Source organism: Oryctolagus cuniculus, chromosome 19, assembly GCF_964237555.1.
Source record: "Oryctolagus cuniculus chromosome 19, mOryCun1.1, whole genome shotgun sequence".
NCBI lineage: Eukaryota > Metazoa > Chordata > Mammalia > Lagomorpha > Leporidae > Oryctolagus > Oryctolagus cuniculus.
The window spans coordinates 18,546,132-18,567,516 of NC_091450.1; the positions used below are offsets into that span (position 1 = coordinate 18,546,132).

General features: G+C 48.3%; 1 protein-coding gene across 1 annotated transcript; it reads left to right on the forward strand.

The window, feature by feature from the left end:
• The first annotated feature begins 698 nt into the window (after nt 1-698).
• On the forward strand, nt 699-20,746 carry LOC103348576 (mediator of DNA damage checkpoint protein 1). The gene is made up of 4 exons (XM_070064776.1): nt 699-762; nt 3,021-3,217; nt 3,372-5,609; nt 20,594-20,746. The coding sequence occupies exons 1-3, from the start codon at nt 699-701 to the stop codon at nt 5,559-5,561; spliced, it is 2,451 nt and encodes an 816-aa protein (XP_069920877.1). The 3' UTR covers nt 5,562-5,609; nt 20,594-20,746.
• Nucleotides 20,747-21,385: the final 639 nt, after the last annotated feature.

A 21,385-nucleotide genomic window follows, 5' to 3' on the forward strand; every position in this document is an offset into this window, starting at 1 on the left:
TAAGCTTAATAATGACAAAATATAAGGTATATCTCACAAAAAAGCACCCAAAGTTTGGTTCTGCATTATCTCTTATTAAAAGCAAGCAGGGGGCCGGTGCCGCGGCTCACTAGGCTAATCCTCCGCCTAGCGGCACCGGCACACCGGGTTCTAGTCCCGGTCGGGGCGCCGGATTCTGTCCCGGTTGCCCCTCTTCCAGGCCAGCTCTCTGCTGTGGCCAGGGAGTACAGTGGAGGATGGCCCAGGTGCTTGGGCCCTGCACCCCATGGGAGACCAGGAAAAGCACCTGGCTCCTGGCTCCTGCCATCGGATCAGCGCGGTGCGCCGGCCGCAGCGCGCCGGCCGCGGCGGCCATTGGAGGGTGAACCAACGGCAAAGGAAGACCTTTCTCTCTGTCTGTCTCTCTCTCTCACTGTCCACTCTGCCTGTCAAAAAAAAAAAAAAAAAAAAAAAAGCAAGCAGGACTCCTTGGAGAGCAAACAAATAGTAAAAGCTTAGAGTCCTCACTATCTCATGGTAGATACCTCTACCAACCATTGGCACGGGCTTTGAGATTTTATTTTTTCTCAAAGTTTCTTTGTATGTATAATGTAAAAGTTTCCTGATGACTCAATACTTTATCTCAAAGTCTATCACCCAATCCTAATGGAAATCTTTCCGGTCACTGGTACTAGCTGTAATATTGAGTGTTTGGTAGGATGGGTTCAGGAGAGTCCTCAAATATGAAAGCCACCAAGGCCCCAGGGAAGCCTTCAGAGGCCTGTATTACTGTACAACAATATGCTGTGATTTTAGATGTTATGTTTCACACAAAAAATAATCTATCTCTTATTAAAGGATCTAAGAGGATCAAGAGAATGCACTGGAAGTCTAAACTGTGAACTTTTTCCAGATTTAGAGGATTTCAGAGTTTATGATAATGTCTATGTAGCTAGTCATGGAGCTAATGATAGAAAGGAATCTGTGCCTTATTTGTGTAGTAGAATTCAAAAGGAATTTGTGGGGCCGGTGCCATGGTGCAGTAGGTAAATCCTCCGCCTGTGGTGCTGGCATCTCATATGGGTGCCAGTTTGAGTCCCAGCTGCTCCACTTCCAATTCAGCTCTCTCCTGTGGCCTGGGAAAGCAGTAGAAGATGGCCCAAGTACTTGGGCCCCTGCACTCATGTGGGAGACCCAGAAGAAACTTCAGGCTCCTGGCTTCAGATCAGCTGAGCTCCGACCATTGCGGCCAATTGGGGAGTGAAACAACGGAAGGAAGGCCTCTCTCTGTCTCTCACTCTCACTGTCTGTAACTCTACCTCTCAAATAAAATAAATAAAATCTTAAAAAAAAAAAAAAAAAAAAAAAAAAAAAAAAAAAGGAGGGGCTGGTGCTGTAGTGCAGCAGATTAACACCCTGGCCTGAAGCGCCGGCATCCCATCTGGGAGCCGGTTCGAGTCCCGGCTGCTCCACTTCCAATCCAGCTCTCTGCTATGGCCTGGGAAAGCAGTAGAAGATGGCCCAAGGACTTAGGCCCCTGCACCCGCGTGGAAGACCCGGAAAAGGCTCTTGGCTCCTGGCTTCGGATCAGTGCAGCTCTGGCCGTTGCGGCCAATTGGGGAGTGAACCAGTGGATGGAAGCCCTCTCTCTCTCTCTCTCTCTCTCTCTCTCTGCCTCTCCTCTCCCTGTGTAGCTCTGACTTCCAAATAAGTAAATAAATCTTTAAAAAAAAAAAAAAAGGAATCTGCAGTACTAATAGGGAATCAATTCCTTACACATTTTTATGTAAGTTTATTGGTGTGGAATATTAGGCAGTTTATCATTACGGAACATTATTAATAGAAAAAAATCATAAAGCTCTCCAGTGAAAATACCTGACAATATGACTATAGGCCACGTACTTATTTGAAGGGTTATTCCTTGGTTACAATGGGAGAATGCAACTTTGAAAGTATGCCTCAGGCATGTAAAACTCCAGCAATGCACATGAATCTACTCTCTGAGTTTGAAAATGAGGAAACTGGAAATGTATAAATCACTGGATTAAGGGCAGGCATTTGGCTCAGTGAGTAAGTTGTCACTTGGGACACAGGTGTCCCATATCCGAGACTCTGGGCTGTAGCAGCTGCTCCACTTCTGATCCAGTTTCCCACAAATGTGCGTTCTGGGAGGCAACAGGCACTGGGTCAGGTGGCTGGGACCCTGCACCCCACGTGGGAGACCGAGGTTGAGTTCCAGGATCCTAGCTTTGGCAGAGACTTAGAGCTGCAGGTCTTCCATCCACGGATTGACCCCGACCCCGCCACCTCGTCAAATGCCTGCAACAGCCAAAGCTGGGTCAGACTGAGGCCAGGACTTCAGCCCAGAGCTACCATATGCATGGCAGGGATCCAACTCTTCCAACAGTCACCGCTGCCTCTCCCGGGCGCACGTTAGCAGGAAGCTGGAATTGGAAGCAGTCAGACTTGAACCCAGGCCCTCTGATAGGGAATGTGGTGTCCCCAGGGACATCGTAATTGCGCTGCCAAATGCCTGCCTCTAAATATTTTATTTAAACTTAACATTGTGTTTTTAAAAGATTTTTTTCTGTCTCCCCCTGTTTCTCTTTGTAACTCTGCCTTTCAAATAACTAAGTAAATCTTTAATAAAATTATTGACCTGTTATAATGCAGAGCATGAGAGAGAGAATCTCCCACCGACTGGTTCACTCCCCCAAAAGGCTACAGCAGCAAAGGTGGGGCCAGACTGAAGCCAGGAGCCAAGAACTCGAGCCAGGTCTCCCACGCGGCTGCAGGGGCCCCAGCACGTGGGCATCTCCCACTGCTCGCCCAGGGCACAGCAGACAGCTGGACCGGAAGAGGAGCAGCCAGGACTCCCACCGTCGCCACATGGGAAGCCGGCGCCGCAGGCAGAGGCTTAGCCCACAAGGCCACAGCGCTGGCCCCTTTTCCGTTTCTGACAGTTTTCTATTTTCCTATTCCGGGGGGAGTAAGGGGAAAGCAGTCCCGCTTTTTCAAGGACTAAGCATCTGGGCAAACAGGTCCACAGACTTCGCAACAGCAGACATCGGAGCGGTGGAAACCCCTCAGAGAATTTACCTCCGGGTCTGCAATAACCGAGCACGAGTCTGTTCCTGCGGTCCCCGCGGGCAAACAACAAAGGGAAAACAGGAGCGCTGAAGCCAGGGGCGCGCCCGGGCCCGACGTGCCGCTGGGCCGTGAGGGGAACTCCGGGAAGGTCCGCGTCCTCGGCTCCTTCCTGGAGGGTCTCGCCCTCGCTCAGACCGGTGAGGGACGCGCAGAGGGGATGCGAACACGGCGGGGAAGGGACCGCGGCCCGAAGCCGGGCGCGCCATCGCAGACGTTAACGTCACGACACGAAGCGCCTGAAGGATGCCAGGCCGCTGACGGGAGGCAAACCCGTCGGACGCCCAGAGAGGAAATGCCGCGCAGGCGCAAAAGGCGGCCGCGTGGGCGACGGGCCGCACTGCGCACGCGCGCCGCTCCGGGCCGAGGCCCTTCTCTCCTCCGGGAGGTGGAGCGCAGCCCAATTGCTCCTCCCTCTCGCCCCGCCTTCTGCGTTGCCATGGGGACCCAACGGCCCGAGCCGGCCCACCGCGGCGCCGCCCGGCCGGTTGCCGCTCGCGGATCTGGAAGACCACGGAGGTTACAGAAAGTCCACCGTCATGAGCAGGAAGCGGTCGGGTCTGGGCCGTTGCAGGCATTTCTTTTGGCTGGGCGTCGTCTTCGACATGGTGGGGGCGGTGATGCTGTTCGTCGGCATCTTCGCCGAGCTGATCTTCTACGACATGCTGCTCTACATGGGCGCCATCATCATCTTCCTCAGCCTGCTCTGGTGGGTCTCCTGGTACACCGGCAACATCGAACTGCTTCCCGAAGAGACCCTCGGGCTGACCTCCCAGCTGGCCTCCAGAAACATGGTGAGCGCCCTGCAGCAGAGCGTCAGCCACCGCTTCTCTTGGTCCATGGGGACCCTCTCCAACAGCTTTCTGCGGATCCGGCGACAGCGGCAGCGGCGGCGCTCCTGGAGGACCCTGCAGAGGACGGCTGCCCCGGGGATGACCGGTACCGGCCAGCTCGAGCAAGAAGCCGAAGGTGACAGGGACAGCGACCACTGCCAGGCCTTTTGCCAAGGGGCTCTGAGCAGCACGCCTGAAGACGAGGGAAGTTCAGAGTCCTTTGGACCCCCAAGCCCTGACTCAGGTCCGCCATGGTTTGATCGGCAACCCTTGCCTCATCTGGTCCCGCCCGTTCTCCCTCTGTCCACTCTGGACCAGCCTTTGCCTTCTACTGTTTCATTCCCTAAGAGTCTGCCTGTAGTTCCCTTGGTTTCTTCCACTCAGAATCCAGCCTTCTCTACGTGTAGGAGCCACCCTGTAATTTCTGAGGCCTCTCGGAGCCACGTCCTAGGCCCTATGGCCTCACAGAGCCACCTCCAGGTCCCTGTGGCCTCTGAAAGCCAACCTGTGTTGCTGGCAGCCTCTCGTAGTTTCCTCCACGTCCCTGGGGCCTCTCAGACCCACCGTCTGGCTCCTATGGACTCTCAGAGCCATCCTCTGGCACCTGTGTACTCTCAGAGCCACACCTTGTTACCTGCGGCCTCACGGAGCCACCTCCAGGTCCCTGTGACCTCTGAAAGTCAACCTGTGTTGCTGGCAGCCTCTCGGAGTTGCCACCATGTCACTAGGGCCTCTCAGACCCACTGTCTGGCTCCTATGGACTCTCAGAGCCATCCTCTGGCACCTGTGTACTCTCAGAGCCACACCTTGTTACCTGTGGCCTCACGGAGCCACCTCCAGGTCCCTGTGACCTCTGAAAGTCAACCTGTGTTGCTTGCAGCCTCTCGGAGCTGCCACCATGTCACTAGGGCCTCTCAGACCCACTGTCTGGCTCCTATGGACTCTCAGAGCCATCCTCTGGCACCTGTGAACTCTCAGAGCCACACCATGTCACCTGCAGCCTCACGGAGCCACCTCCAGGTCCCTGTGACCTCTAAGAGCCAGCCTCTGCCTTCTGCGGCCTCTCAGTGCCATCTCCAGGTCCCTGTGACCTCTAAGAGCCAGCCTCTGCCTTCTGCGGCCTCTCAGTGCCATCTCCGGGTCCCTGTGTCCTCTCAGAGCCAACCTGTGGTGTCTGTGGCCTCACAGAGGCAGCACTGGAATTTTCCTCTGGTCTCTGGACCTCAGCCTCCACCTGTTCAGGCTTCTGGAACCCAGGCTGCGGGCACCCAGGTTCCTGTGCTGCAGCGTCTGTCTGACCAGGCTTTCCAGACTGTAGACCCAGCGGATTCAGAGACTGGGCGGGCCCTGCTTCCGCCTCCCCAGGCCACTGAGAGCATCTGTGCAGTGCAGGAGATTTCTCTACGTCAGGCTGCACCTGGCCTGGAGGCACCTACGGAGCCACTTGCGCAGGCTTCTGAGACCGCCCCACCTCCAGGACAGCGCCCCGACACCGCGTCACCTGCCTCTGAGGCTGCACCTCCAGCCACTCCGGGGCAACCATTCGTCCCCACTGAGACCACTCCAGCCTCAAAGCCCAAGAAGAAAAGTCATTCTGTCTAGCGAGGGCCAGACAGCAGCCATCTGAATGGCTGTGCTGACCTCTGCCAAGTAAGTGCCTTTGGAGGGACAATCAGCCACCTGAGGCTTCAACTGCTGCAGGGTCCTTCTGTCTGAAAAAACAAAGTGAGTGGGAGCGAAGTGGCCTTCTCCTTCAGAGATGAGCAATTTTGGAAGCTGGCAGGTTTTCTAAACCTAGTTCTCTGAATGGGCGCATGCCAAGGTTTGCCAGCTCCACCAGATCAGGAGCTCTGCTCCTTTCATTTGGGCTTCGTGGAGGCAGGGTGGGAATTAAGGTCTTTTGGGAGTCATCAGGTTGGAGGGAGATGGGTGATTTGGGCTCTGTAGCATTTCTGGAACGAGATGATTTCAGGTGAGGTGCAGGGACCCAACATTAAATGACATTGAGTCCTAGGGTGGGAAAATATTTCCTTTCTTTTTTTTTTTTTTTTTTTAAGATTTTTATTTATTTGAAAGGCAGACTTTACAGAGAGCGAGAGGGAGAGAGAGGGAGAGATCTTCCATCCACTGTTCACTCCCTAAATCACGCAACCGAAGCTGAGCCAGACCGAAGCCAGGAGACAGGATCTTCTTCAGTCTTGCATGTGGGTGAAGGGGCCAAAGACTTGGTTTCCCTGGAACCTCAGCAGGGAGCTGAATAGGAAGAGGAGCAGCCATTTTGGTGGTTTTACCTGCAAGCTACCATGCGGACCCCAGAGGAAATTATTTCCTCTTTCAATGTTTTTCACTTTTATCAGGGAGACTTAGTTTGGGGTCAGTGATCTTGAATACCTCTCTCTAGTGGTGCTCTAGGCCAAAACTGGACCCAGCTAGTGTAATCTGGGTTCACAAAGTTCCTTCAGTGGACAAGTTCCACAAGTGATGTTGATTTTCTCTTTACAGCAGTGACTGTTGTTTTTTGAAATTCATTTAAGTAAAAAACCATTTTATGTGAGTCCATTTTAAGGTAAAAAATTAATCATATGAATGAAACTTGAATGATTCTGGAGTTTGGAAAATATTTGGCTATGTGCACTATCATGTGAGCTTTCTACTAAACTGTAAGACCTTTTGTGCCAACCTCTTTAATGAATTTATGGGCAAGGCTGTGTTGACAAATTCCACTTGCGTTCCCAGCTTTGGTCAGTTAGAAAGTAGGAAGGATCATGTGAAGGTCACAATTGGTGGTTCTGCTTCTCCCTGTTTTAAATGCTACCATAATAGTGTGTGTGGCTGTGTGTTAGTATCCTGGTCTTTTCTCCAGTCTTGTTGCCAGAGTTAAATGCTCCTTGTTGAAACTGTGCCAACATACTAGCCAACAACACGTTCATTGTATTTCATATGAATTGATTTCATTTCCTTATAATTTTCTCCAACTCGCCTTTAAGAGAAGGTCTCTACATTTTCTTCTCTAGAATGATACACACATGTATATTCTTTTAAAAAAATATTTATTTATTTATTTGAAAGTCAGAGTTACACAGAGAGAGAAGGAGAGGCAGAGAAAGAGAGGTCTTCCATCTGCTGGTTCACTCTCCAATTGGCCACAACAGCTGGAGCTGCACCGATCCAAAGCCAGGAGCCAGGAGCTTCCTCTGTGCCTTCCCATGGGGGTGCAAGGGCCCAAGGACTTGGGCCATCTTCTACTGCTTTCCCAGGCCATGGCAGAGAGCTGGATCAGAAGTGGAGCAGCCGGGACTCAAACCGGCGCCCATATGGGATGCCCGCACTGAAAGCAGTGGCCCCACCCACCACGCCATGGCGCCGGCCCCCACACATATATATTCTATGATTTCCATAAGGGGAAAGCATTTTGGCTGTTTTGGTTTTGTGCATTTTGAGAAAACTTGGCCTTGAAATACATTCAGTAATTTGTTTATTTCTATTTTTAAAGACTAGATGAAAAGATGACACATGGGTGGCTGCCTTTGGAGTATATCAGCCCACAGCCAAAAAAAGCAGAAAGAAAAGATAAAAAAGAACAAAACACTAATAAATGATAATTTTGGGATTTGAACCCATGAATGCAGAGCACAATGGATTAGCAGTCCATCACCTTAACCACTTGGCTTCCATCTGCTAGTTCACTCCCCAAATGTCTATAATGGCCAGCGCTGGGCCATTATAATGATAATTTTGGAAGGAAAGGACTCAGCGTCTCTGTAAGAGATCATTATTTTCTCCCCTAATTTTCTTGTTTCAGGTAATTTGTATGATTGAAATAATTCTCAATGCAGCTCTTGGAGACTTGAGCACTTAGCACATGTTAGGAATGAGGAAGACATAGAGATAAAAGGATTCAGACCTTGCCTTGTAGTCTTTTGTTCTCTAAACCAAAGGAGAAGCAAAGGAGAGAATTTTAGGCATCAGCGGAGAAGGAGCAGACTCCCTACCAGAATGGTAAATTGATCTTTTTGACAGGCAGAGTCATGCTCTTCAAATAATTCATGGACCTTACATTTTTTAAAAAAATTTCTAGCAAAATTCAGACATTGCATTAAGGCCCTGAAGATTCAGAGCTAAATATGATATCCCTATTCTCCCGGAACTCACCATCTATCAAGAGAGACACTGGAGTGAACTACCACAGCATGCTTTTAAGGCTTTGTTTGGGAATACAGATGTGGACTGGGTAAGGGATGCTGGAGTCAGATCCTGAAATAGGTACTCACTGGATGAAAAAGATAGGGAGAGGCAGATATTTGGCACAGCAGTTAAGATGCCACTTGGGGCACCCCTACATCCCGTAGCAGAGTGCCTAGATTTGAATCTAGTCTATGCTTACAATTCTAGCTTCCTAGTGCACAGTCTGGGAGCACCAGGTGATGGCTCAAGTAGTTAAGTCCCTGCTCTCCACATGGAAGACCTGCGTTGAGTTTCTGGCTCCTGGCTCCTGGCTTTGGTCTTGCCCAGCCCTGACTGCTGAGACATTTGGAAAGTGAGCCAGCAGATGGACGATCTCTGCCTGTTTGTCTCTCTGCCTTTCAAATAAAATGAAAATAAATAAGAAAAAAAAATGTTGAAGTGGGGAAGAAGATCCCATGTGAAGGGAAAGTATCAACAAAAAGGCTGTACCAGCCTGTGGCTTGTTGGGGACGCAGTTAGGGAAGGACAGCTTGATGCTGTGGTCAGGGATGCTTAAGACTCAGAGGTTGAAGAGAGAGGAAAGAATGTAGAGTGTCTGAACGTGACATAAGGGAAGTAAAATGGGGCTGGATCGTAAAGGATCTTTCTAGGGAATGCACTAATTCTGTAAGCATTAGGAAACTTTTGATTTTTTTTTTTAAATTTTGTTGATTTATTTCCATTCGCTTGAAAGGCTGGGGGAGGAGGAGTGGAAACTGATAACCCCTCTAAGGCCTTGATGCTCACATTTATGGTCCACAGCAATAGTACAAACTCAAGTTTTGCAATTCAAAAACTTGAGGAAGGCTGCTACTGGAATCTAATGAGTAGAGGCCAGAGTTGCTGCTAAACATCCTACAGGGCTCAGGATAGCCTCCCCAACACAGAATTATATAACATATCAATGATGTGAGGTTGAGAAACTCTGATCTACAATAATCAAAGTTTGCAGCCAGCACTGCCGTAGCTCAATAGGCTAATCCTCTGCCTGCGGCGCCGGCACACCGGGTTCTAGTCCCCGTCGGGGCGCCAGATTCTGTCCCGGTTGCTCCCCTTCCAGTCCAGCTCTCTGCTATGGCCCGGAGGTGCAGTGAAGGATGGCCCAAGTCCTTGGGCCCTGCACCCCATGGGAGACCAGGAGGAAGCACCTGGTCCTGGCTTCAGCACGGTGCACCAGCCGCAGCAGCCACTGGGGGGTGAACCAACGGCAAAAGGAAGACCTTTCTCTCTGTCTCTCTCTCTCACTGTCCACTCTGCCTGTCAAAAAAGAAAAAAAAAAAAAAGAAAAAAATTTGCTGTGTAGTCCACGAGAAACTTTTGACAAGAATATCTTTTCGAAGACTAGACCATGATTATCTCTGTATCCCCATTTGTATTATCTTTGAATCAACAGACATATGGAACATTTATTCATAGTACCTAATATTTATCGGATATTTATACTGCACTACACATGATACTAAGTGATTTACAGGCATTCTTCACAACAAATCGGAGTTGAACACTGTTATCTCCACTTCAACGACAGTAGATTTGATATTAAGAGGTTAAGTAATTTTTCCAACATCACACAAATGGAGGAGCTGGAATAGAAGTATGATTGATATATAATGTTTTCTAAAATGTATGTAATAAACTTGCTTTCTAGTTTAAAGTTTTTTGTTTTTTTGTTTGTTTGTTTGTTTGTTTGTTTTTGGGATTTATTTATTTGAAATAGTGACAGAGAAAGAAGGAGAGACAGAGATCTCCGATCTGCTGATTCACTCCCCAGATTGCCACAACAGCCAGGGCTGGGCCAGGATGAAGCCAGGAGTTTCTTTCAGCGCTCTCACATGGGTGTCAGGACCCAAGCACTTGGGCCATCCTCTACTGCTTTCCCAGGCACATTGGCAGGGAGCTGGACCAGAAGAGGAGCAGCCGGCCTTGAATTGGTACTCACGTGAGATGCTGAAGTCCAGAGAGCCCAGAATTCCATCCAGGTCTCCTACATGTGTGGTAGCAGCCCAAGGACTTGGGCCATTTTCTGCTACTTTCCCAGGTGCATTAACAGGGAGCTGAATCTTAAGTAGATCAGCTAAGACTTGCATGAGACCTCCAGTATGGGATACTGGTACAGGAGTGGCTGCCTACCTAACCTGCTGTGCCACAATGCCAGCCCCCAAATTAAAGCTGTTAGTAACCTCTTTCTTTCTTTCAGTTTTTTTTCTTTTCTTTTCTTTTTTTTTTTTTTTAATGATATTGCTTATTTATTTGAGAGGTAGAGTTACAGTCAGAGAGAGGGACAGATAGAAAGGTCTTCCATCTTCTGGTTCACTCCCCAGATGGCTGCAATGGCTGGAGCTGGGCCGATCCGAAGGCAGGAGCCGGGAGCCAGGAGCTTCTTCCCAGTTTCCTTTGCGGGTACAGGGGCCCAAGCACTTGGCCATCCTCTACTGCTTTCCCAGGCCATAGCAGAGAGCCTGATCAGAAGAGAAGCAGCTGGGACATGAACAGGCACCCATACGGGATGCTGGCACTATAGGCAGAGGCTTAGCCTACAATACCACAGTGCCAACCCCTCCTTTTCTTGTTTTTAGGATTTGTTTATTTACTTGAAAGGCAGAGTTGCAGGGGGTAAGGGTAGGGGGTGTACAGAGAGAGCCAGAGATCTTCCATCTGCTAGTGCACTCCCCAAAAGTCTATAATGGCCAGGGCTGGGCCAGGCAAAGCCAGAATCTGGGAACTAAAATCTAGGTTTCCCATGTGGGTAACAGGGGCCCAGGCATTTGGGATGTCCTCTGCTGCTTTCCCAGACACATTAGCAGGGAGCTGGATTGAAAGTGAAGCTGCTGGGGCATATGAGATGCCGGTATTGCAGGGGTGGCTTAAGCCACTTGGTCACATTGCCAGCCCTCTGCCTTCTTCTTGAGGCTGTTAGTTGTAATTGTAATTTATTTTTTTTCAGGCAGAGTGGACAGTGAGAGAGAGAGAGACAGAGAGAAAGGTCTTCCTTTGCCGTTGGTTCACCCACCAATGGCCGCCACAGCTGGCGCGCTGCAGCCGGCGCACCACGCTGATCCGAAGGCAGGAGCTAGGTGCTTATCCTGGTCTCCCATGGGGGTGCAGGACCCAAGCACTTGGGCCATCCTCCACTGCACTCCCTGGCCACAGCAGAGAGCTGGCCTGGAAGAGGGGCAACCGGGACAGAATCCGGCGCCCCGACTGGGACTAGAACCCGGTGTGCCAGCACCACAGGCGGAGGATTAGCTTATTGAGCCACGGTGCCGGCCCTGTAATTGTAATTTATGCTGTAATACTCTAGATCCACCCGTGGGTTACTCTCTATTTAATATTCGACTGGCAGAGAGGAAATAAGAATGAGCAACTCCTCGGTTTTCTTGTTCCATTCTAGATTATAATGTATATTAATTTCTCCAAATAGGGGCTGGCACTGTGGCGCAGCAGGTTAACGCCCTGGCCTGAAGCACTGGCATCCCATATGGGCGCTGATTCGAGACCCAGCTGCTCCACTTCCTATCCAGCTCCCTGCTATGGCCTGGGAAAGCAGTAGAAGATGGTCCAAGTCCCTGGGCCCCTGCACTCTTGTGGGAGACATGGAGGAAGCTCCTGGCTCCTGGCTTCGGATTGGCGCACTCCAGCCGTTGCAGCCAATTAGGGAGTGAACCATCGGATGGAAGACCTCTTTCTCTCTGCCTCTCCTATCTCTGTGTAACTCTAACTTTCAAATAAATAAATAAATCTTTAAAAAAAATTTCTCCAAATAAAAATTGTCTTTTTTTTTTTTTCCCAGAGTTCACCAATGTTTCTACAGATTTAACTGCCAACTTTGTAGAAGCACAAATACTTAATCTCATTTTGGAAACTTCCACCTGGAGTCCTGACCTGTCTTACACCATCAGGCTTGCTAGACTGTCTATGCCAAATATACCTGTTTCAATGTGGGTGACATTTTTCAGCTTCAGATTATAGTTATTTATTGCTAGAATAAATTGTGCTATTTTTAAATTAAGTTTGTTTTATGCCAGAATAAATTGTGCTATTTTTAAATTAAGTTTGTTTTTAAGTGAGTTGATTTAAAAAAAAATGGGCTTCTCTTCTGAAAGCATTCCAGCATTCCAACATTCCAGATAATGTCTCGTATACTCTGGGTGAACTTGTACAAGTAAGTTCCCATAGAAGCAGAAATTGCAGAAGACGGGGGACAGACGCTTGGCCTAGAAGTTACGATGTCTGCATGCCAAATCAAAGTGTCTGGGTTTAATACCCAGCTTTGGGCCTGGTGCTGTGGTGCAGCCAGTTAAGCCTCTGCCTGCAGTGCTGGCATCCCATATGGGCACCGGTTCGAGTCCTGGCTTTTCCACTTCTGATACAGCTCCTTGCTAATGTGCCTGGAAAAGCAGTGGAAGATGGCCCAAGTGTTTGAGCCCCTGCACTCATGTGAGAGATATGAAAGAAACTGCTGGCTCCTGGCTTCAGACTGGTCCAGCTCCAGCCATCAAGGCCATTTGGGGAGTGAACTAACAGATGGAAGACCTCTCCATCTCTGTAACTCTGCCTTTCAAGTAAAAATAAATCTAAAAAAAAAAAAAAAAAAAAAGCCTCACTCCTGCCTCCAGCTTCCTGCTATCTAATGCAGACCTGGGAGATATCTGGATTGCCTTCCAGGTTCCTGGCTTCAGCCCTTTGGGACTATTGTGGGCTTCCTGCTAATACACACTGTAACAGATGGCTACCTGCATGGGAAACCTGGATTGGATTCCTGGCTTGTGGTTTTGTCCAGCCAGGACATTTTGGGCATTTGAGGAGTGAACCAGCATATGGGAGCTCTACTCTGTGTGTGTGTGTGTGTGCCTACCTCTCAAATAATATTTTAAAAGATTCCTTTAAGGCATGTTTATTTAATTATATAGTTTAATATTCTAATGAAATTAATTTTAGTATTCTCTCTCTCTTTTTTTTTTTTTTTTTTTTTTTTTTTTTGACAGGCAGAGTGGATAGTGAGAGAGAGAGAGAGAGAGAGAAAGGTCTTCCTTTTTGCCGTTGGTTCACCCACCAATGGCCGCCACGGCTGGCGCACTGCGGCCGGCGCACAGCGCTGATCCGAAGGCAGGAGCCAGGTGCTTCTCCTGGTCTCCCATGGGGTGCAGGGCCCAAGCACTTGGGCCATCCTCCACTGCCTTCCCGGGCCACAGCAGAGAGCTGGCCTGGAAGAGGGGCAACCGGGACAGAATCCGGTGCCCCGACCGGGACTAGAACCCGGTGTGCCGGCGCCGCTAGGCGGAGGATTAGCCTATTGAGCCGCAGCGCCAGCCTCCCTCTCTCTTCTAATATTGGTTTCAAGGGGTTGGCATTGTGGCATAGCAGGTGAAGTGCACCTGCAACACTAGAATCCCATATGTACACCAGTTCATGTCCCAGCATCACCACTTCAGATCCAACTCCCTGCTTAGTGTACCTGGGAATGCAACTGAGGATGGCCTAAGTACTTGGGCCTCTGCTACTCGTGGGAGACCTGGATGAAGCTCCTGGCTGCTAGCTTCAACCTGGCCCAGCCCTGGCCTTGTGGCCATTTGGGGAGTGAACCAATAGGATGAAGATCTCTCTGTCTCTTGTGCCCTCTCCCTCTGTAACTCTGCCTTTCAAATAAAATCTTTTTTAAAAAGATTTATTTCATTTCATTTGACAGAGTGACACAGAGAAAGAAAGAGAGACAGAGGGCGAGATATTCTGTCTGCTGGTTCACTCCCCAAATGGTCACAATGGCTGGGGTTGGACCAGGCCAAAGCAGAGCTTGAACTCTATCCAAGGCGTCCCATGTGAGTGGCAGGAGCCCAAGTACGTGGGTCCTCTATGGCTGCTTACCCAGGATCATTAACAGGGAGCCGGATCGAAAGTGCAGCAGCCAGGACTCAAATTGGCACTCATTTTAGATGCCAGTGTCACAGGTGGAGGCTTAATTCACAACTCCATACCACAGCCCTATCCTCTTTTGGATTGCATAAAAATGCTCTAATAATGGTATCCTTTTGAAGTTTCAAATTATATACAAAAGTGAGTTTTTATTTCTTTTAAATTTACTTGTTTGAGAGGCAGAGAGAGCACTCCCAGCCACTGGTTCATCCCCAAATGCCCACAATGGCTGACACTAGGGAAGGACAGAACTAGAAGCCATGAACTGAATCCAGGCCTCCCATGTAGGTGGCAGGAACCCAGTTTCTTGAGCCATCACCAGTGGTTTGCATTAGCAGGGAGCTGGAATCAGGAACCAGAGCAAGGTATTGAGCCCAGGCATTCTACTGTGAGAAGTAGGCATCTCCACTGCTGGGCTAAATGCCTGCCCCACACGAATGTTTAAGTGGTATGAGACTTTGGATGGACACTTTGGAAAATTTTAGCTGTTATTATATCTCTTTGCTTCTTTGTCTTATGCTTTAGTATTTTTGTATTTATAATTTTTAAAAAATTACCCAAAAATGTAAGACTTTATACATTGCAGATGCTTGGGGAAACCACAATTAGAACGGCATAATGGCTAAATGAAGCAAGCAGTCACAAAAAAACATGCCGTGTGAATTCGTTAATATGTTGTACCTAGAGTGATCAGATTCATAGACAGGTGCTGCAGGGAGGGTGAATAGGGAGTTGGTTAGTGGTTCCCCATTAAACTGTACAGCATTTCAGTTTTGCAGGATGAAAAAGTTCCAGAGATGGATGGTGGTGCTAGTTGTACAACAAAATGATTGTAGTTGACACTACTAAACTGTGTACTTAAAAATAATTAGATAATACAATTTGTTAACACATATTCGATCACAAAAATATTAGATTAAATCAGCAATTTGTAAGCCATATGCCATTTAGAAATTTATTTTTTAATAAAAAAAAGCCTGCAATGGTGAGCTTCTATCTATATAAAATGCAGCAGGTAAGCACTGTTATTTTGTAAGTCTAGAACTGCAGTTAGGAACCAAGAGAAATGTCAACTTTAATGTACTAAAGCATAAAGGACATCGTAGAAGTGCATGTGCCGGAAACCACAGAAAAGCCTTTTGTTGTGTAATGGCTAATTGGTACTAGTATGACTGGATTTTGTCTTGGGGTAAATAGAGGTATTTCTTAAGACCTGTGATTACTGAAACTCAGGTGCTGCCTAAAGCAGAAAATGGTCACTGCAGAAGAAAAAGAAAAAACTACTTTAATCTTAATGAATACAGATGTTTACGTATTTTTTAACAAATTTATTTATTTTATTTGAAAGGCAGAGTTACAGAGAGGCGGGGGGCGGGTCTTCTTTTTTTTTTTTTTTTTTTGACAAGCAGAGTTAGACAGACAGAGAGAGAAACAGAGAGAAAGGTCTTCCTTCCATTGGTTCACCCCCAAAATGGCTGCTATGGCTGGCGCGCTGCACCGATCCGAAGCCAGGAGCCAGGTGCTTCCTCCTGGTCTCCCATGTGAGTGCAGGGCCCAAGCACTTGGCCCATCCTCCACTGCCTTCCCAGGCCACAGCAGAGAGCTGGACTGGAAGAGGAGCAACCGGGACAGAATCCAGTGCTCCAACCGGGGCTAGAACCTGGAGTGCGGGCCACAGGCGCAGGATTAGCCTAGTGAGCTGCGGCGCGCCAGCGATGTATTTTTAAAATATCATTCTGGGGGCCAGTGCTGTGGTATAGCAGGGCCATCCTGCACTGTTTTCCCAGGGACATTAGCAGCAAGCTGGATCTGAAATGGAATAGCCAGGACTCAAACTGGCACCCTTATGGGATGACAGCACAGCTGACGGCAGCTTAACCTGCTGTGCCACAGTGCCAATCCATTTTTTCCAACTTTTTAAAACAACATTTTTACTGGATGGACAGATTTTAAAGTGCAATTATTTGACTAGGTAATTTATTTCTATATTATAAACTGTTAAAAGCAGGGACTGGCATTGAGGCGCAGCAGGTAAAGCCGATACCTGGAATGCTGGCATATCATGTGGACACTGGTTCATGTCCTGGCTGCTCCCTTCCCCCAATCCAGCTCCCTGCTAATGGCCTGGGAAAGCAGTAGATAATGGCTCAAGTGTTGGAACCCCCGCCACCCTTCTGGGAAACTAGATGAACCTCCTGATTCCTGGCTTTGGCTTGGCCCAGCCCTGGCCATTGTGGCCATCTGAGGGAGTGAACCAGTGGATGGAAGATCTCTCTCTCCTCTCTCTCTTTTAAAAGATTTATTTTATTTATTTGAAAGACAGAATTACAGAGAGAGGGAGAGACAGAGATAGAGATCTTCCGTCCACTGGTTCACTCCCCAGATGGCCGCAATGGCTGGAGCTGTGCCGATCTGAAGCCAGGAGCCAGGAGCCAGGAGCTTCTTCCAGGTCTCACATGTGGTTGCAGGGGGGCCGGCGCCGCGGCTCACTAGGCTAATCCTCCGCCTAGCGGCGCCGGCACCCCGGGTTCTAGTCCCGGTCGGGGCGCCGGATTCTGTCCCGGTTGCCCCTCTTCCAGGCCAGCCCTCTGCTGTGGCCAGGGAGTGCAGTGGAGGATGGCCCAGGTGCTTGGGCCCTGCACCCCATGGGAGACCAGGAAAAGCACCTGGCTCCTGGCTCCTGCCATCGGATCAGCGCGGTGTGCCGGCCGCAGCGCGCCGGCCGCGGCGGCCATTGGAGGGTGAACCAACGGCAAAGGAAGACCTTTCTCTCTGTCTCTCTCTCTCACTGTCCACTCTGCCTGTCAAAAAATAAAAAAATAAAAATAAAAAAATAAAAAAAAAAACATGTGGTTGCAGGGGACCAAGGACTTCACCATCTTCCACTGCTTTCCCAAGCTGTAACAGAAAGCTAGATCAGAAGAGGAGCAGCCGGGACTCGAACTGGCATCCATATGGGATGCTTGCACTTCAGGCAGCGGTGCAAGCCACTGCACCACAGTGCCACCCACCATAGATATAATCCTAAGAATATAATGATGTGGGGCTGGCGCTGTGGCACAGTGGGTAAAAGCCCTGGCCTAAAGCTCCAGCATCCCATATGGGCGCCGATCCAAGTCCCGGCTGCTCCTCTTTCGATTCAGCTCTCTGCTATGGCCTGGGAAAGCAGTGGAAGATGGCTCAGGTCCTTGGACCCCTGCACCCGCATGGGAGACCTGGAAGAACCTCTTGGCTCCTGGCTTCAGATCGGCGCAGCTCTGGCTGTTGCGGCCATCTGGGGCGTGAACCAGCGGATGGAAGACCTCTCTGTCTGTCTGTCTCTCTCTCTGTAACTCTGTCTTTCAAATAAATAAAATAAGGCTTTAAAAAAATGAATATAATGATATTCCTTTCCTCCCCTCTCAACAAGTTCTATTGACTGATATTAAATGTTATTAGTTTCTTCTCAGTCCTTTCATATATGGTGAACATGTACATTTCTTTTTTTTTTTTTTTTTTTTTTTTTTTTTGACAGGCAGAGTGGACAGTGAGAGAGAGAGACAGAGAGAAAGGTCTTCCTTTGCCGTTGGTTCACCCTCCAATGGCCGCCGAGGCCAGCGCGCTGCAGCTGGTGCACCACGCTGATCCGATGGCAGGAGCCAGGTACTTCTCCTGGTCTCCCATGGGGTACAGGGCCCAAGCACCTGGGCCATCCTCCACTGCACTCCCTGGCCACAGCAGAGGGCTGGCCTGGAAGAGGGGCAACCAGGACAGAATCCGGCGCCCCGACCGGGACTAGAACCCGGTGTGCCGGTGCCGCAAGGCGGAGGATTAGCCTAGTGAGCCGCGGCACCAGCCCGAACATGTACATTTCTTACTTGTATCATTCGTGTGTGTGTGTGTATATATATATATATAAAGTATTGACATAGTCAGTGTTTCTTTACATACTGTATGACAGCTTACCTTTTTCACTTAACATATATGAGGGTATTTAAAAGTCAGGAAAATGGCATTAAAAATAAATTTGGAGGCAGGTGCTGTGGAGCAGCAGACTGAGCCAGCACTTGGCATACCCACATTCTATACCTGAGTGCCTGGGACCAGAGTTCCACCTGCTACCCATGTGGGAAACCTAGACTGAATTGCTGGCTCCTGATTTAGCCTGGCCCAGCCTTGGCCATCGTAGACATTTGTGAAGAGACCAGTGGATGGGAGCTCTTTGTGTTTCTCTGCCTCCCTCCTCTCTTTCTCTTTTAAGATGTACTTACATATTTGAAAAAGTGACAGAGGGAGAGACAGAGGCAAATACACAGACAGATGTTCTGTCTGCTAGTTCACTCTCCAAATGCCTACACAGCCAGGGCTGGGCTAGGTCACACCAAAGCAAGGAGCCAAGAACTCCATCTGGATCTCCCACATGAGGACAGGAACCCACGTGCTTAAGTCACCATCTGCTGCCTCCCAGGTGCATTAGCAGGGAGCTGGATAGGAAGCGTGGGGTAGTTGGGACTTGAACCAGGCACCCTGATTTGGGATGTGGTGTTCCCATGCAGTGGCTTAACCCACTGCACCACCCCTACCTCTTAAGTAAAGTAAATAAAAATGGAATACATTTTAAAAAGAAGTCAAGCTTTCTCTCTACCTGTATTTCTACAACAACAATAGTGTTAGGTTTCTTAAAAAAAAAAAAAAAAAAAGCCCATATAAATAGTAGCAGAGGCTAGACGGAGATCCCACAGAACAGAGCTTTTTCTACCAAGTCAGATAAGTATCAGTTCACTGTATTATAAACAATCTCCCTTTAAAAATCACCTTAGAGGTTTAAATTTGAACTCAGAAAGAATAAACTTTTCCCTTACCACCAGAACACCTTTCTTTTTTTAAAGAGGTAGTATGTGAACCTTGTTTTTAAAAAATGGAAAAGCGAACTAGTACTAAGAACTACACAATGAAAATTATTCCTCCCTGCCCCTAGGCCTCCATACTCCTTTCCCACATCCCCATCCTGTTAGTGTCTAGGGTATCCATGAGGAGAGTCTATGCATAACCCAGTATCCTTGTGTATGTACTTTTGTAAAAATATCAATGATAGGATATTGTGTATACTTTTCTACATTTCCCCTCTTGGTCCCCTTTTCAGCTTTCTCTAAAGTTGTTAATAGGCAAGTTAAAATCTGGTTTCTAGTTCTGGAATCATGTCTCCCTTTCTTCTTTTGTTTGTTTGTTTAAGTATTTGGACTTAGTTTTATTGTAGTTATTAAAGTCATACTTGATATTTAAGAATCAATGTGGGGCCAGCGCCGCGGCTCACTAGGCTAATCCTCCACCTTGCGGCGCCGGCACACTGGGTTCTAGTCCCGGTCAGGGCGCCGGATTCTGTCGCGGTTGCCCCTCTTCCAGGCCAGCTCTCTGCTGTGGCCAAGGGAGTGCAGTGGAGGATGGCCCAAGTGCCTGGGCCCTGCACCCTCATGGGAGACCAGGAGAAGCACCTGGCTCCTGCCTTTGGATCAGCGTGGTGCTCCAGCCGCAGTGCGCTGGCTGCGGCGGCCATTGGTGGGTGAACCAACGGCAAAGGAAGACCTTTCTCTCTCTCTCTCTCTCTCTCTCTCTCTCACTGTCCACTCTGCCTGTCAGGAAAAAAAAAAAAGAATCAATGTGTACATGTATTCTAGTCAGCACCATTCTATGCATTTGATTTCATTTTTCTGGCATAGTCAAAGCTATTTTTTAATCACACATGGCATGCTAGACAGAATAACAGCTCAATATTTTTAGAACTTGAGTGGGTTTTTTTTTTTCAGATTTATTTATTTGAAAGTCAGAGTTACATAGAGAAGGAAAGGCAGAAAGAGAGGTCTTGCATCTGCTGGTCCACTCCCCAACTGGCCACAATGGCCAGACCTGCGCTGATCCGATGGACTTGATCCAAGGACTTGGGCCATCCTCTGCTGCTTTCTCAGGCCACAGCAGAGAGCTGGATTGGAAGAGGAACAGGCAGGACTCAAACTGGCACCCATATGGGATGCTGGCACTGCAGGGGGTGGCTTTACCTGCTTTACCATAGCACTGGCCCCAGAACTGGAGTTTCCACAAAGTGATTTAGTCTATACTAAGTGCTAGCTACTGTGGAGGACACAAAGATAATTCAGTCTCTGCTGAAGTCACTTGCCTTCTCTCTGTTTCTACTATTTGCAGCAAGAAATTAAGGAACTGAGGGGAGTCCATAACCAGATAGTCAAGCCCTAAGTGATCAGGCATTGTCTGTCATTTTAAAGGTAAAAACCTTAAAAACCTATAGGTTCCTGCTGGGAAGCCTATGAATTATTTTCTTCTTCAGTGCGTCTGCTGTGGTCTGCATGTGTCCCCCAAAGTGCATATGTTGAAGCTTAATGGCCAATGTGATAGCATTAAGAGGTTGGGCCTTTATGAGGTGACTTAGGGGATTAGTAGCCTTATGAGAGGGTTGGAGGGAACCAGCTGGGCCCTTTTTTTGCCCTCTGTCCCTTCTGCCTTGTAAGGACACAGTGATCATCGTGGGAAACTCAACAGGAAGGCACCAACTTGGAACCAGCCACCAGCCCCTCACCAGACACCAAACTTGCTGACACCTTGATCTTGAACCTCTCGGCCTCCAGCTCTGTGAGAAATAAATTCCTGTTGTTTATAAGTTATCCAGTCTCTGGTATTTTGTTATCACAGCATGAATGGACTACGATAATATCCATGTCTCTGTCTACCTCACAGGTCAGTTTTCACCTGACTCCAACTACCAAGTATCCCAGTATATCTCATATTATGGGAAAAGAGTGGGCAAGTACTTCTGTTATTTAATGAGAGCCTCCTGCCTTATACTCCATGACATACTTTGTAGTTTGTGCTTTGTGTGCTCTAATCCTCACATAGCTCTAATATAGTTTAAAAAATAAGTAAATAAATAAATGGATAAGGAAACTGAAGTGCTGAGAACATAAGGCATTTGCCCAAAGTAACAGACTAAACAACAGAGCTGGAATTTGAATCCTTCTCTGTGTGACTGGGTTCTAAGCACTGGAATTCTATCAGTGAAACCAATGAATTTCAAATATAAAAACATTTCAAGTTTCATATTATTAAATGTGGTTACTGACCCTTCCCCCACTTTCCCCCATTGTACCAAATAAATGTAAAGACTCTGTCCCTTTTAGTCACCTGCACAAGAAAAGTGTTTTGACAAGTACTAAATATCAGACATTACTCGAGTGTAATTGCACACTTAATGTGGCATAACCAAGACTTCCAAAACTCTGTCCACAACCCAGTGGGAATTTTCC

What these genes read in the sequence shown, in the direction of transcription:
- LOC103348576 (XM_070064776.1), top strand. Translation starts at nt 699, where the DNA reads ATGGGTTCAGGAGAGTCCTCAAATATGAAAGCCACCAAGGCCCCAGGG. An exon ending in AGGGAAGCCTTCAGAGGCCT is followed by an intron (nt 763 to 3,020) that starts GTATTACTGTAC and finishes CTGGGCAAACAG; the next exon opens with GTCCACAGACTTCGCAACAG. An exon ending in GTGAGGGGAACTCCGGGAAG is followed by an intron (nt 3,218 to 3,371) that starts GTCCGCGTCCTC and finishes AAGCGCCTGAAG; the next exon opens with GATGCCAGGCCGCTGACGGG.